Consider the following 17,474-nt stretch of genomic DNA (forward strand, 5'->3'; position numbering starts at 1 on the left):
TTACTTTGCCATCTAACAGATGCAGAAATATGTGTATTTATCAGTAATGGGCAGGGGGTAGGGAGGGGAAAACTTGATTTTGCGCTTCAATTTCACTAGGATGCACTTACTATGGTCAGCTCCATACATCTGTATCTTGTATTTTAAAAGCTGCCTCCCTAAGGCACGGCTGCTGTGTCCCTGCTCTCAGAGATATGCTGTGTCTTTACTTTGCAGTCCATTGCTGAAGGCTTTAAGGAGGCCGTTCGCTATGTCCTCCCACGTCTCATGCTGGTGCCCGTGTATCATTGCTGGCATTACTTTGAATTATTAAAGGTAAGGCAAAAGCTTCTTGCAACAAACTCACTAGATTTATAAAGCCTAAAACCTATTTTTTGATCTGATTATGTTATTCTTAATACTTTCTTACTTATAATAATGTAGTGTCCTAGGGCTAGGGCTAGAGCCCAATGGTAGAATTCTCCAGCGCCTGTCATATGAAGCCTCAGGCTGGTCAACCAACACAAGAGCCCAGAAGGATACATACTAACATTTCCAACTTCTATTCAAGGATCTTAGAGAAAATCCTATGGATTTTATCCCTTGTTACATTGTTTTCGTGTGTTCAAAGATATAAAGAAACTCGTTTTTGTGTAACATAGACTCTCAGATTTTTAACCTTAATGGGAGAGTATTTGCTTTTTTAAATTAACTTTTGGAGATCCATAGTACCAATCTTAGAAAAAATTAGTTTTAATTTTAGAATTATTACAGAAAATCTTTTTTTTATTCTGTATACAACATCCTGCTTCCATGTATATCTGCACACCAGAAGAGGGCGCAAGATCTCATAATGGATGGTTGTGAGCCACCATGTAGTTGCTGGGAATTGAACTCAGGACCTTTGGAAGAGAAGTCAATGCTCTTAACCTCTGAGCCATCTCTCCAGCCCCAGAATATCTTTTATTATGTGATCATTTCATATATGTGAACAGTGTATCTTGATTAAATTCACACCTCCTTCCCCTTCCATTCTCCTCAGACATTCCCAACACTCCCCTCTCCTCTTTTCATGTCCTCTCTTTTGTTTTGAACCTGCATAGTACAGTTATTTCTGCCGGTGGGAATGCTGGCCTATCATACATGATCTATAATGTTCAAAATTTCATCTAGTAATATCTTATTAAGAAAATCATTTTTTATTTTTGTTTTATAAGTGTTTTTCTTGCATGTATGCATGCATCCCACCTGTATGCCTTGTGCTGGGGAGGCCAGAAAAAGGTATCAGGTCCCTGGAACTGGAGTTACAGATGGTCATAGGCAGGTCTTCTTCAAGAACAGCAAGTCCTTTTAATGTCTGAGCCATCTCTCTAGCCTGGAAAAAATCATTTTTAAGTCCTTAAGAAGTATACCAAGAGTACATAATTGGGTATATGTGTGCGTAAGAGGGAGACAGGGAGGGAGAGAGGGAGGAAAAATAAATCAAAGTAAATTGGTTTTCTCTTTTTGAGACAGGATCTCATGTACAGGCTGGCCTGAACTCATTGTGTAGCTGAGGATATCCTTGAATTCCTGATCCTCCTGCCTTAGCCATCGAAGGGCAAAGATTAACAGCAAGTTCTATATAGGTAGCATAAACAATGATTCTGTTTTAATTTTCTGACTGGTCCCTGGTCTTAGTCACAGTGGCTAAGGGGACTTTAGTGATTAATTGTAACAGAAGTGGCCTCCAGTCATCTTGCTCTCAGATGCATATCAGCAATAAAGGTATCCTTGCAGTCATCCAGCCAGGGTGGAAATAAGGACTTTAAAATGTTAGCAAACTTTACAGTTAGGACAACTGTAAAGTAATGATAGGACTATTGAGACTAACTTTTTCAGTTTTTTTCTTTTTTGAGACAGGGTTACTTTGTGTAGCCCTGGCTGTCCTGGAACTAACTCCGTAGACCAGGCTGGCCTCGAACTCACAGAGATCCCCCGCCTGTCTCCCGAGTGCTGGAATTAAAGGTGTGTGCCAATCAAATACTATTCCTTTAGTTCTTGGACATTTCCTTGAAATTTATCAAGAAAATAAAAATTCTCTTCAAGAGGTATATAAAGTTTAATATTAAGATATGTAACTTAATGAGATTCATTAGTAAAGATTGGTCAATATTAAGTTTCTTTAGGAAATAATCTTTACCTTTTACCCTGGAACCCAGGTGAACACCTTGCACCTGTATTCATCAGTTACCATGGTGTGCAGCATTTGCTGAACTGCAGCTATGTAGGTGTCTGTGTTGGAGAGGAGAGGAGAGGAGGGGAGGGGAGGGGAGGGGAGGGGGGAGGGGAGAGGTGAAGAGAAGAGAGGAGAGGTATTTAATATTTAATATAGTCATTTTAATTATTTTCATTGTTAATCTTTGGGTGGCAAGACATTTCTAGGTATCTTTGGAAAATCCGATATCTGTGTTTCAAGTGGGGATAGTTTATAGGACAAAAATGAATGGTGCTGGGCCAGATCTATAGCAGCAGTCACACAGTGACCTTTGAACACCTTGAAATATGAAGGAAATCTAAATCTTATCACAGATTTTCTGGTTTAAGATTGTGAAATAAACTTGAATGTTTAAATTTTTCCAAGTGAAGATTTTCTTGTAGTTGTTGCTTAAATATATGTTTATATATGTATAATTTCCATATAATATCTATATAATATTTGAATCTCTATCAGAAAAGTTTAAAATATTGGCATGTAATAAAATCCTCTTGCCCTGGGCGGTGGTGGCTTATGCCTTTAATCCAAGCACTCAGGAGGCAGAGGCAGGCAGATTTTTGTGAGTTTGAGGCCAGCCTGGTCTACAGAGTGAGTTCCAGGATAGCCAGGGCTGCACAAAGAAACCCTGTTTGGAAAAAACAAAAAAGAAAAATGCCTCTTGCAGAGGATGTGTTTCAATTGCCAGTACCCCCTTGATGGCTCACATCCATCTGCGACTAGTTCCAGGGGATCTGATGCCCCCTTTTGGCCTCTGTGTAAACAAAGCACCCATACTCATATAATAATTTAAATATCAAAAGTGTACCAATAAAACCCTTTATAGTACTTACTTACACACAGCTTATGACACATTGAAGTGTTAAAATTTATCTCATTCTATTGTATAACAAATATATGTAAACTTTTTGAAATTGCCAGAACTTAAGTATTTAACTGTTAGAGTATGTAATAATTTTAGGAGTTTATCTTACTTTCTGTCTTCATATTAGTGAATAAATATAACTTAAAAAAAATCTTTCTGTCATGTGTGCATCGTGTTGAGGTGGGGCCTGGGTGCCGTGGAGCACATGGGCAGGGCAGAGGACAAGCTTTGTGGAGTTGCTTCTCTCCTTCTACCTTTAAGTGGGTTCTGGTATTTGAACTCAAGTCATCAGATTTATGCAGCAAGCACTTTAGCTACAGAGCCATCTTGCTGGCCTAAAAGTAACTTTTAAACCTCATGCTTTAAATACTTTAAATTGTTTTGTATGATGAAAAGTGTCTGGATCATTTTCACAGTTTCTTCTTCTTTGATTGTTATGCTGACAATACTTTATATCTTCATTATATTTGTTAAGAAGAGGGTTGGTTTTAAGGGGTCAGATGTTGTATATAATTATACAAAGTTATAGCTGTCTGTATTAACTGTGTTAGTCTATTTACTGTGACAAGAAGCAACATGAGTGAGAAAGGGGTTACTCTGGTTTACAGTTGAAGGGTGTAGTCCATGGTGACAGGGAGAGCATGACAGCATCCTCTGTCAGGAGCCAGAGGACAGGATATGAGGACAGGCTGCAGACCTGAGGGTGTGACCCAGTGGGAAGCTCCACTCCCGTGGTTCCACAGTCTTTCCCAAACTGCTGCCAGCCCGAACTAAGTGTGCAGTGTCTCTTATGGGAGACATTGCATATTCAAACCACTGCATTAAATGCATTTAAGGCTTAAACATTTGTTGCTGCTTTAACTACAAGGAAGTTGAGAGTAGAACAAAGCAATGTAATTTTACCTTTCCCCCCCCCTTAGCAGCTGAAAGCACGTAGTGAAGAACAGGAAGACAAAGAATGTTTGAATCAGGCTATCACTGCCCTCATGAATCTCCAAGGCAGCATGGACCGAATTTACAAGCAGCATTCACCTAGACGCCGACCAGGGTAATTGGAGACTGTTCCAAATATGAATATCTATGCTTCCTTCATTGTATGTGATACCCGCTTCTCTCAAGTGTGGTTTAGGATGATGCTGCATGCTTAAAAATTATGCTCATCCTTTTTTAGTCAGATAATTACTAAATTGCCATTGTTATATTGTAGGATGTATTTATTAATTTAAATATATATTTAATGAAATTTTATATTTTATGCAAACAATGTGAGATTTTCCCCTATAATTTTAATTCTTATGGCTCTAGGAATGTAGTACTTTGACAGTAGTGATCTGGAATCTTTGGCATTCAGGGTCAGGGCTAGAAGAACATAATTGTTAGTAATATAGTTTAATATTTAGTTATGTAGCTTTTGAATGCTCAGTCTTTAAACTCAGGAATTTCTACATGCTAAGCATGTACTCAGTCATTGAACTATACCTCTCAACTCAGCTTATTACTTTTGTTATTTGATTTGGTATTACATAATCATTATAATTGAATAAGACAAATTTACCTTGCTTTTTTTTCTTTTCTCTTTCTTTCTTTCTTTCTTTCTTTCTTTCTTTCTTTCTTTCTTTTTTTTTTAGGGATTCTGTTTGCCTGTTTTACAATCGTCAATTAAGAAGCAAGCACCTGGCTATCAAAAAAATGAATGAAATTCAGAAAAACATAGATGGGTGGGAAGGCAAAGATATTGGACAGTGTTGTAACGAGTTCATAATGGAAGGGCCATTGACCAGAATTGGTGCTAAACATGAGCGGCATATTTTTCTCTTTGATGGCTTGATGATCAGCTGTAAACCTAATCATTGCCAGACCCGACTTCCAGGTTATAGTAGTGCAGAATACAGATTAAAAGAGAAGTTTGTCATGAGGAAAATTCAAATCTGTGATAAAGAAGATACTTGTGAATACAAACATGCTTTTGAATTAGTATCCAAAGATGAAAACAGTGTAATATTTGTTGCCAAGTCAGCTGAAGAGAAGAATAATTGGATGGCAGCCCTTATTTCCCTTCACTACCGAAGTACTCTAGATAGAATGCTGGATTCTGTACTGTTGAAAGAAGAAAATGAGCAGCCACTGAGGTTGCCAAGTCCAGATGTATACCGCTTTGTGGTAAAAGACTCGGAGGAAAACATTGTTTTTGAAGACAACTTACAGAGTAGAAGTGGAATCCCCATTATTAAAGGAGGGACTGTGGTGAAATTAATTGAGAGGCTGACATATCATATGTATGCAGGTATGTGAAACTAGCAAGTGCTTTCCTAGGGTCTGGGACTGATGCAGAAAAAACCAAGCCAGAGTTGATGGGTGCAAATGGAGTGCCACCCCAATAAAAATAATGAAAAATCAGAAGGACTAGATAATTCATTAAGTGTTTCTAAAGTATGTCATTAATTTCAGTGACTAATAAGTGCTCATAAAATATTTATAAAATTAAGATTGAAAATAATCCTTATTCTTATTTATCAAGAAATGGTTTAGGTAGAAGCAGACACCCACAGCTAAACACTGAACTGAACTGGAATCCAGTTGCAGAGAGGGAGGAGTGATGAGCAGAGGAGTCAAGACCAGGCTGGTGAAACCCACAGAAACAGCTGACCTGAACAAGGGGGAGCTCATGGTTCCAAGACTGATAGCTTGGAAACCAGCATAGGACTGATGCAGACCCCATGAATGTGGGTGTCAGTGAGGAGGCCTTGAAAATCTATGGGGCCTCTTGTAGTAGATCAGTACTTATCCCTAGCATAGGAATGGACTTTGGGAGCCCATCCCACATGGAGGGAAACTCCCTTAGCCAAGACACACAGGGGAGGGCCTAGGCCCTATCCCAAAGGATATGACAGACTCTGAATACCCCCTATGAAAGGCCTCATCCTCCCTGGGGAGCAGAAAGGGTATGGGATGGGTAGGGTGTTAATGAGGAGCAGAGGAGGAGGAGAGGGAGATGGAACTGGGATTGACATGTAAAACAATCTCATTTCTAATTTAAATAAAAAAAATGGGGAAAAAAAAAGAGAAAGGAATGATTTAGGCCAGTCACTTGAGAAGTAGAGACAGGAAGATAAGGAGTTCATCCTCAGCTTCATAGTGCGTTTTTAAAGCCAGCCTGAGCTACATGAGCTCTTGTCTCTATAGGGAGGGAGGGAGGGAGAGGGAGAGAGAGGTTGAGACTACATCTGTCAGGAAAAAAGCTACACTAGGAGGATCCAAAGTTAAACTAGAAAGGAAAACGTGGTACTTTGAGTTAATTAAAATGGATAAATTAAACATGAAATTATTCTTTGCTCTTTCAGATCCCAATTTTGTTCGTACTTTTCTTACTACATATCGCTCATTTTGTAAACCACAGGAATTGCTAAGCTTGCTGATAGAGCGGTAAGAAAGACATATTTCACTATGTTAACATTTTGTACTTTGCAAAGGTCCTAGTCATACTCGATAGTTCTTGAACACAACTCACTTGGTGTTACACCAGCAACACTACAGTTCTCTTCAACAAGCTTACTCAGCCTCTGCCAGTAAGGGCTCTCTTGAGCATGCGATAGGCTTTTAAGTGGGAACCAGGAAAAACAAGCTTAAATGATAAAAACTGTATTTTAGTAAAGTTTATTTTGTTCCTTAAAGATTTTTTTTACCTTTTACTTTGCAATAAACGTGTTATGAAAAATTTCAAAATATATACAAGGATAGATAGAAGAATATACTAGGCCCTTCTCTCCATCATCCAGCTTCAGTAACACTGACCTAGCTCATATTTCTTACAGACTTAATCATCTTAGCCCCAGGATTATTTTGAGTGGATTCTATACAAAAGACTTTAGTATCTCTAAAAGACACTATTTCTTATTTTTAAAAATCATGTATTATTGAGCCTAAAAATTAACAATTCCTATATTGCTAATTTCTAAATACTAAAATTGGAGCTGGAATTTTTACTATATTTTTAAGTAGCATTTTAAATGCTTTGTAGTTGAAAATATAAAATGTTGGTCTTTCTGTACTGATTAATGCTATCTATAAAGCTTTTTCGTTTTGTCTTTGTTTTTTGAGACAGGGTTTCTCTGTGTTGCTGCTTTGGAGCCTGTTCTGGAACTCTCACTCTGTAGACCAGGCTGGCTCGAACTCACAGATATCCACCTGCCTCTGCCTCCTGAGTGCTGGGATAAAAGGCATGTGCCACCACTACTGGGCCTATAAAGCTTTTTAAAACAAGAAAAAGAATGCAGGAACTAGAAAGATGACTCAGGGGTTAAGAGCAGTAACTGCTCTTCCTGAGGACCCAAGTTTGGTTCCCAGCACCCATGTAGCCTATAACTCCAACTCCAATGGCTCTGGCCTCCATGGGTACCTACAAACACACATTCCCTCATGCACACATTCACACACAACACACACACACACACACACACACACACACACACACACACACACACACACACACAGAGGCATGTACAAATAATAATGCAAATAAACTCTAAAAAAATAGCCAAAGACTGTTTTCTTATGTGCCTAGTTTCTTAAGGAGAGGAAACAGCCATTGTGATTTTACGTAATGATAGAAAATGGATTGCTTAGCCAAACCCTTTTCCCTGATGTATCCAAAGTCTCTTTCATAACATATGAACAAATATCTCTTCCTTTGATTTTATTCTTAGGTTTGAAATTCCTGAACCAGAACCTACTGAGGCAGACAAATTGGCACTAGAGAAAGGCGAGCAACCAATCAGTGCAGATCTGAAAAGATTTCGCAAGGAATATGTCCAGCCTGTGCAACTCAGGTTTGACCCGAAAGTCACAGTTTTAAAATATTTTACTGTGTAGTTGATATACAAGTTCTTAGCTCTTAATTCAAATCCTTCTGTCAGCTAAGTCTCCTTACTTCTTTCTCTGTAAAGATCATTTTTAGATAAATAACCCTAATGTGATTTAATTATTTAAATATATCACATCATTTGTATCATCTGTGTATGTCATGTAGTAGATTGTTTATATACTGAGACACCTATTTGTTCTTTTTATTTTGTCTGTATTTGTGGTATGCATTCCTGTGTGTATGCATGTTCACATGTGTATGTGGAGTCCCAAAGTTGATATCCAGTGTGTCTTTCTTGATTGCTATCTATTTATTTATTGGGACAAGCTAGTGTAGCTAGCCATCTTTCCCAAGGATTCTTTGATGTCTCTCTGACAGGACAATCTGCTGGGATTATAGATAGCCACATATGAACTTGCCTACTCTGGACTTCTTTCCCCATTTTTTTCCACATCTCACTATGCTAATATAGTAATTGTGAATGCTTTCACAATTGTAGCTCTTTTCCTCCAAAATATATAGACATCTGGTACTTTAAGGAATCTTCATAATAGTGAAAGTATATTTAATTACAGTAGCTGTAAGTTGCTAGATACTTCCTGTCATTACCCATTAGTGCTTTATCTTCTCTATATTATCCTTGCAAAACCATTTTTTGTAGTGCTAGGGATGTTACATAATTTATGTGTACTACATATATAAGGAAATTAAAATTGAGCAAGATAAAGTAATTTGAAATAGTTTATATAAAGAGAGTGGGAAGATAGGGTTAAAACCCATACCTGACTTCCTTAGCCAGCATGTTTTCTACTAAGTATTGAGAATTTGAAATTCCTTTGACTAATCCCTATATCCCAAATGAGAGCCAAAGTATCTACTTCTTTCCACTGTAAACCAAGTTAACAGATTAATTGTATGTTTATAACCCTTTTCTCTACAAACACCATGTCCTTAGTTGCTGTTGATCAATAAATTGCAGCTCTGGATCTGAGTTTGTTAATTATTTATTTTCTACAATAATTACCACAAATAAATGCAGTATCAGTTAATGATGGTGCTGATAGCTGTCTACTCCTGACATGGCTTTCCTTATATTGGTTGAACTTATTTACCAATTGAAAATAGAGAAGTAATTAAATTTTCTCTAAGAGCTGTAATGTATTTGTTCTAATATACAGTCAAATTAACTTTTTATATGGGGCATACATTTATGAAATTGCTATTTGGAGGAAGAAAATGATTTTTGACTCATTCATGTTGAATTTTGTGATTTTGCTTTTATACTTATACCAAGTACAAGAATAACTGACTGCTATACTCTTATGGTACCATGACTCTGTGATTCTACTGGTGAAAAGGGATATATGGAAATTACATGTCATTCTACTTAGAATGTTTCAGTGTCTTACAAAATATACCTTTATATATTATAATTTCAGGACTGGCAGGGCCTGGTATCACAGGCCTGTAATCCCAGGTGCTCATAAAAAAGAGCCGAGTTAGGGAGATCACAAGGTCAAGGTTGGTTTGGGCTACATAGCAGGTTCAAGACCGTTCTAGGCAATAAAGTAAGACCCCCTTCTCAAATAAAATCTGAAGACATGGCTGGGAACTGAAGATGGAGGTTTCTGTCCCACCTGGTCCCACAGCTGCTTTGCTCCAAATAAACACATGGACACTATATTATTATTAAATTGTTGGCTGATTGCTAGGGCTTCTTATTGACTAGCTCTGTCTTAATTATTAACCCATTTCTATTAACGTGTGTTGCCAGGAGGCTGTGCCTTACCCATAATCCAGCAAGTTACTCCTTAGGCAGCATGGTGTCTCTTATTCATCAACCAATAAGAGAAACATATATACAGAAGGAAATCCCCCATCAGGCACAATGTTTAGTGGAAGAATGTTTGCTTAACATGCTTAAGGCCTTAGGTCCAATCTCAGCAAAATAAATAAATATTCAAAACTAGTTGAGATGAGGTTGGAGAAGTTAGGGAAGACATCTTAAACGAGGTAAAATTTAATATTATCCTGGGAGAATGTGTAGGATTTAGATACACAAAGGTGATTGTACACATTGAGGAAAATGGGAAATAGTACAGACAAAGGCAAACTTGAAAATGTTGTGCAGAAGAAGTAGTGATGGGAATTGATGTTAGTGGACAAAGATAGTGAAGTAAGATTACGTGTATGAGTCAAGAGGCTTGAAATACAAACCGTCAGACCCATTCTGTGAGCAATGAAGGCTTTGCGGCAAAATGATAGGTACTTTTTCCACATCTTTCTGACTTTTTAAATATACAGCAAATTTGGAGAATTTTATAGTGACCATCCATATAACCATGGAGATCTGGTGTCCATATTTTACTGTACTTATTTATATCCCACACATTTATAACTGTCAATTCCATTGCTCACCTAATTTTTTAGATATATTTTTAGGTACGTATTTTTTAAATACTTTGACTTACATATATCTTTTTTGTTTGTTTGTTTTTTTTTTTGGTTTTGTTTTGTTTTTTGTTTTTTCGAGACAAGGTTTCTCTTTGTAGCTTTGGAACCTGTCCTGGAAGTTGCTCTGTAGACCAGGCTGGCCTTGAACTCATAGAGATCCACCTGCCTCCCAAGTGCTGGAATTAAAGGTGTGCACCACTACTGCCTGGCCCGACTTGCATATCATTAATAGTTCAATACTTATTTGTTTATTCTAAACACATACATCTTAAGTGTACTTTGAATTTTAATAGACACATAGATCTTTTTTGAGACAAGGTTTCTCTGTGTAGCTCTGGCTGTCCTAGAGCTCACTCTGTAGACCAGGCTGGCCTCAAATTCAGAGATCTGCCTGCCTTCCCCTCCTGAGTGCTGGGATTAAAGGTGTACCTTACCAAGCCCAGCAAGACACATACATCCTTTCAAAAATTATTATTTATCTATTTATTTATCTTTTTACATCCCGGTCTTCCCTCCCTCCTCTCCTCCAGCTCCCCCTACTCCCCCTCCCACCTCCCATCTGCTCCTGGAAGAGAATAAGGCCTCCCCTAAGAAGTCTACTAGGTCTGTCCCATCATCTCATTGAGGCAGTACCAAGGCACCTCTCCACCCCACCACACCCCTGTGTCTAGACTTAGCAAGGTATCTCTCCAAATAGAATAGGCTCTACTAAGTCAGTTTGTGCATTAGAGTTAGTGAGAAGATCACTGACTCTGGTCTGACAAATGGGGAATCTGCATAAGACTGAACTAGACTCCCTTAGAATAGGTGACAATGGTGTGACTTATAATATATAAGGCCACTGGCACTGGGTCCAAGATCTAACTCTAGGACACCCACATCTTTTTACTGTACCTCAGAAAGATCCTTTGTGTCCTTCTAATAGAATTGTGTTCCATGTGCAAAGGTACTATTTCTCCCTTCATAGACTATTTTTATCTTTTTAATAATTACATTTAAGTGGGTCTTTATAATTTTCATTTCAGTCTTCTTTCATTTAAAATGCTTTTGAGATTGATTCATGTTACTTGTATCAGTAGTTTTAAATTTTATTGGGATGATAGTGTATCATTGCGTGAATGTACTGATTTGTTCATTTATTTTTCCTGTGGGAAGACAAATAATCTTTATTATGACAAAAGCTCCTAAGAACTTGATCATAAGTCTTATTGTGAATCTTATCTCTTTGACTTAGTGTAGAAGAATGATGCAGAATAACTAGTTTTAGGTATATGTTCAGTTATAAAAGAAATTGTCAAAACTTTTCTTAGTATTGTCAGGAAGATTGTGAGTTCCCGTGTCCCTTTGTGGAAGTGTCTGTTTTATGCCTTAACTGTGTTTCTGAGTGTATAGTTTCCCACTGTGGCTTGTTTCCCTTAGTGATTCATGATAAGAACTTCTTGTTTCTTACTGATTATTCATACTTGAATAGTACAGAAGCTGTTTAGAACTTCTTGCCTGTTTTACTGAGTTGTTGATTTTTTGTTTTTAACTGAGGTAGAGAGGGTGTACTGAGAAGGTTGCAGTCTGCTGCATTTTGTCAGGAAAAAAATATTTTGCAAGTATTTTCTTCCTCTTTGTGACTAACCCATTAGTTTTCTTACTGATGTTTTGATAAGCTGAAACTGAGTTTTGATAAAATCTGGTGAGGAGACTTTCTTCTTTCATATAGCAACTTTAGGATTGTATTGTGCTGGAGGAAATGGAACTATTTGAATCGATCTCAGCATTGAATTGATGCATTCCTAAGCTGCTGCACTAACCAACCCCTCAGTAATGTGAGGTTATTTAACACAAACAGAATGACACACATGGAAAGTTAACTGTATTCTCTCATCCTGCTGTGAGGGAAGAATGGGACCTAACTGGAAATAGTCATTTTCTGAAGTAATGAAACAAAAAATGCTAATGCAACTAACTTATATTACAATATGTCTGTGGTCGTGAGTGGAAAATTGCATCTGTATAGATGATAAATCTGTGTACTTGCTATGTCATAAGTAATCATTTTGTGATTTTATAAAACAAATGCTCTGTCCAAAGTAGTGCTTTTTTCTTTGGAAATAAATTACAAGATTATGGAGTTATTTGTAGCTTACAAAGAAATGATAGCAGTTGAATTCAAAATCAAATACACTAGATGATAGTTTTCCAATTTTATGTGAAAATGCATGAAAATTTATGTTTCAAAAATTATTTTCAGGGGGCTGGGGAAAAGTTAAGTCCATAAAGTACTTGTCATGCAAATGTGAGGACCTGGGTTCAATCGCCAGCACCCATGTAACAATCTAAGGATGATAGTGTGAGCCTATAATCCTATCCCAGGAGGTAGAGACAGGAGGATCCTGGGAGCATGCTGACCAGCTAGCCTAGCTCAATGCTGAGCTCCAGGTCCAGTGAGAGACAATGATGATGACAATGACCATGACGGTGATGATGATGATGATGATAATGATGATGGATGCAGCAATGGCATCAATAATGATGATGTAGAAGAGTGATTGAAGAAGACACATAATGTTGACTTCTGCCTGCGTGAGCAGACCACACACACACACACACACACACACACACACACACACACACACGCGCGCACACACACACACGTTCTGTTGAAGAACTAAAAATATATTTTTTGCTATGGAGCATGACTTTTTTATATAGGAATAAAGAAAATGTCCTTTTCTTAATGTGAATGGCTAATAAAGCACAGAAATGAGGTTTTATAGTTGAAAACATCTTTAGTGTATCAGTTTAGTGCAGAGTCTGAAAACAGCCCTTTCTTACTATGTTTTTAAAGCATGTGTAGTGTTGAGTATAGATTAGAGGTTTAAGTGTTGTACTGTCTTTGCATATGGAATTCACTACATCAATAGAGAAGCGAAAGAAGTTTGACTGAACACTTGGTTTCACTAAATGTTTCTTTCCATTTCATCAGGATCTTAAATGTCTTTCGCCACTGGGTTGAACATCATTTTTATGACTTTGAAAGAGACCTGGAATTGCTTGAAAGACTAGAATCCTTCATTTCAAGTGTAAGAGGTATATTATTGAAAGGCTTGATTGAATCCTGTGTCATACATGAGTTTCTCTAAAAATAAACTAGTTATTCACATTTAGAAACTGAAATAATACTTAGATAACTGCCATCTGCTCTGAGGTCATGAACCTTGCCTTCCCAGGTGTTTGATGTCTTCTGCTTCTGCATTCCATCAGGGTTGGAGATTCTCACTGAGTAGCAGGCCGGTTGAGTAGCAGAGCACTCAGCAACCCCCTCACCTTTTCAAGTTTTTGAGAATACGTCTTTTAAAGAAGTCAAAGACTCTACAAATACATTTAAGATATTCGGGGGCTAGCTTGCTGCTGTTTCAGAGGACGAAAGTCCTATTCTCACCATCCATCATGCTGCTAATTGTTGCCTAAACCCCAACTCCATGCTATCTGATGCCCTCATCTGGCCTCTGTGAACACTTGAATACTCATGGTGTTTCTCTCTCTCTCTCTCTCTCTCTCTCTCTTAAGAATTTAGCATTTAGGCTGGGCAGTGGTGGCACACACCTTTAATCCCAACACTTGGGAACCAGAGGCAGGCAGATCTCTTTGAGTTCGAGGCCAGCCTAGCCTACAAGCTACACAGAAACCCTGACTTGAAAAACCAAAAAAAAAAAAAAAAAAAAAAAAGAATTTAACATTTTATGCCACCTCAAGGTTCCATTCCTTTAACTAAGTAAGAATATGATTAATTTTTCCTCCTATTCTTCTTAATCTTAATCTTTAATTTTGGACCTTTACATTGAAAAAATAGTACTTCTTCTGGAAAAGTATTGCAGGAAATCCCTTCTGCACTGGAAAGATAAGACTTTCCTGCTTAACATTTCAGAATTTCAGCCTATGAAATGAAACTCCAGGACTTGATAGTTAAAAATATAGATATTACCAAAATGTGTATTATTAAATAAACACACAGTATAAGACATTACCTAAAACCAATATAGCAAGCCTAGCTTTCATCATGTCAGGCTTGCTCTTCTTTTCAAAAAAATAAAATAAAAAAAAAGCAGGAAACAAATGTTTCCCCTCACAGCTTCCAAGGGCTCAGTCTGCGCTCATTTGACTCTATCATTCGGGGCTGTGATTGGAAAAAATAATGAATCAGAGGGTGTAAGAGATGAAGCTGTTCACCTCATAGCAGCCAGGAAGCTAAGAGCTTACTTGTTCTTTAAGGGAAATATTATTTAAAGTAGAGAATGCATTCTCCTTTGTCCTAACTTTGAGATGTCAAAGATAATTTTATTGTGTATTTGTATCTTAAAATTGTTCATAATACTGAATTAAGTTTAAATTTTATTTTTATTCATTTAATTTTTAAAAATTTTATGTGTATGGGTGATTTTGCCTGCATGTGTGTCTGAGGATCACATTCATTCCTGGTACCTGTGTTGGCCACAAGAGTGCACTGGAACTCTGGAACTGAACTTACAGTCATGAGCCACCATGTGGGCTGAGAAGTGGACCTGTGTCATCTGCAACAGCAGCCAGTGCTCTTAACTGCTGAGCATCTCTCCACACCCTCATTTTATATTTTTAGAAAGGGTCTCAGTATCTCAGGCTAGATTTGAACTCATTCATGTAGGCAAGGATGATTCTGGGCTCATGTTCCTCTTTCACCTTCTGTATGGTGGAAATAAAGTGTATCAAAACTATTAATGAGAACAGTAAAGTGAATATAATATAAGCTTTAAAATGTGTACATTAGATTTATTTATTTAGAGTGTGTGTGTGTGTTAATGTCCTACATTCTTTTCCTTTACAAATTATACCTCATAATAACCAAATATTTCATGAGAGAAAGTTCATTTTTTAATTGAAGTAGTTCACCTAATAATTAAAGAAGTAATGATATATCACCAGTCTACACTGCTAATAAAATAATCTAGGGGATAGAGAGATGGGCTCATTGGTTAAGGGTGCTTATTGCCCTTGCAAAGGACCTGTAATATGGCTCATAACTGCCTATAGCTAGTTCCAGGGAAGCGAACATCCTCTTCTAGTCTCCAAGGATTGTATACAAACACACACACACACACACACACACACACACAGATACACATGCACACACACATACACACACATACACATACACACACAGATACACAGACATACACACAGAGAGATACACACAAAGATACACATGTACACAGATATAGACACACACACACATGAACACTCATAAATACAAAAAAGAAAGAAAACAAGACATATAAGACTAAGTGTCTATATCTCTGGTTTTAAGAAAATCTAGAGGGTAAACATGGCAAATGTGCATGCCATAGATTGAAAATGCAAAAATGCAAACTTGGAAAGATCCATAGAACAAATAGCACAAGATAAGTAATTCAGTTTCTTCAGAAAATAAATTACAAGCATTTTGAGTGATAAAAGGGGAACTTGTATGTTAAAGAAAATGATATATTGACTTAATGTCATGCTTGTATCCTTTATAAAATTTTATTTGTTTGTGTGCATGGATGTTTTGCCTACACTTATTTTGTGTACCATGGAGGTAAGAAGAGTGCATTGGATCCCCTGGAATTGGAATTACAGCCTGTCATTAGTGCTTGGTACTGAACCTAGGCCTTCTGGAAGATCAACTAGTACTCTTAACTAATGAACCATATCTGCAGCCCCTCATGTCGTTTTAAAAACAAGTCAACTATATGAAAACATTTGAAAGTTAAATTTGAATACTAGCAAAATATTTGAGGATACTAAGATACCACTTTGCTGGATGTGGAGGCACATGTCTATAATATCAGCATTGAGGAAATGAGGCCCAAGGCTTGAGAGTTTGAGGCCTGTGTTTGTATTACATGGTGGAAATCAGTTTGAAAAAAAGGTGTTGGCGGTGGAGGGAATCAGTTTTTATATGTAACAGTGGTATTGTGATTATTTTGGAGTTTTTAAAATTATATATTTAAATACGGACAAAGTGATAAAATATCTTGTAGCTGTTGAAGCCAGGTGATAGTTAATCTTGCTGTTTGCAGTTATGCTTGTCAAGTATGCGTGTCAAGTAAAGGGCATTTCTGTTTGTTTGTTTTTTTTCCCTAGGGAAAGCTATGAAGAAATGGGTAGAGTCCATTGCTAAAATCATCAAGAGGAAAAAGCAAGCTCAGGCAAATGGAATAAGCCATAATATTACCTTTGAAAGTCCACCTCCACCAATTGAGTGGCATATAAGTAGACCAGGCCAGTTTGAAACATTTGATCTTATGACCCTTCATCCAATAGAAATTGCACGTCAGTTAACACTTTTGGAATCTGATCTCTACAGGTAAATAATATTCATTTCTTGCTTTATTTCAAGAACATTGGGTATACTTCTTAGCCTGTTTTCAGAATATTTTGCTAATTATTCATGGATGTTTTAAGAATAGCTCTGAGCCAGTCCAGTGAAAGGAGAGAACTGGCCCTCCAAGTTGTCCTCTGACCTCCACACATGTGCTTGCCACACCCGCCCCCCTCCGAAACACACACACTATAAATAATGGAAAAAAAAAAAAAAAAGGCTTGTTTGTTCTTCTGGGTGAGGTGTTTTTGTTTTGAGGCAGGCTCTTACAATGTAGTGATTAAGCCTAGATTAGAGGTTAGTGACCAGAAGATGACTAATTCCACAGAATAGCAGCTGCTTCCAAGGCTTCCTGCCCCCTCCTGATGCATTCTAGATTGCTTTAGTAGAGATAGTGCAGTCAGTCAGGGTGGATATGAGGTTCTTGGCAGACAAATGCATAGTATTAAGTGATTCGAGTCTTTCCTTTATTACAACCAGACCCAGTGACTACTATAGACCATGTAGGTAACTGCTCCCTGTTGAAAAATAAGCTCCTGCAATGACTCCTTCATAGCCTTTCTGAATCCAGAAGCCCCTCTTTTGGTATCCATGTGTGTTTGATGGGGTAAGTCTGTCATCCCAGCAGTCATGAGGTAGACGACAGCAGCATGATCCAGAGTTCTAGGTGAGC

At 37.6% G+C, this 17,474-nt stretch overlaps 1 protein-coding gene across 2 annotated transcripts in view; it reads left to right on the top strand.

The window, feature by feature from the left end:
- The window catches only part of Sos2 (SOS Ras/Rho guanine nucleotide exchange factor 2), a 93,627-nt gene that overhangs the window by 52,670 nt on the left and 23,483 nt on the right, over positions 1-17,474 (top strand). The window contains exons 8-14 of one of the 2 annotated variants that reach the window (XM_027418159.2): positions 217-315; positions 4,022-4,146; positions 4,727-5,382; positions 6,440-6,521; positions 7,802-7,924; positions 13,391-13,494; positions 16,564-16,786. In XM_027418159.2, the coding sequence (XP_027273960.1) occupies positions 217-315; positions 4,022-4,146; positions 4,727-5,382; positions 6,440-6,521; positions 7,802-7,924; positions 13,391-13,494; positions 16,564-16,786 (1,412 nt within the window). Of the gene's footprint in view, positions 1-216; positions 316-4,018; positions 4,147-4,726; positions 5,383-6,439; positions 6,522-7,801; positions 7,925-13,390; positions 13,495-16,563; positions 16,787-17,474 lie in introns of both variants that reach the window. The other variant, XM_027418158.2, reaches the window with a different exon arrangement.

Source organism: Cricetulus griseus, chromosome 5, assembly GCF_003668045.3.
Source record: "Cricetulus griseus strain 17A/GY chromosome 5, alternate assembly CriGri-PICRH-1.0, whole genome shotgun sequence".
NCBI classification, from domain to species: domain Eukaryota; kingdom Metazoa; phylum Chordata; class Mammalia; order Rodentia; family Cricetidae; genus Cricetulus; species Cricetulus griseus.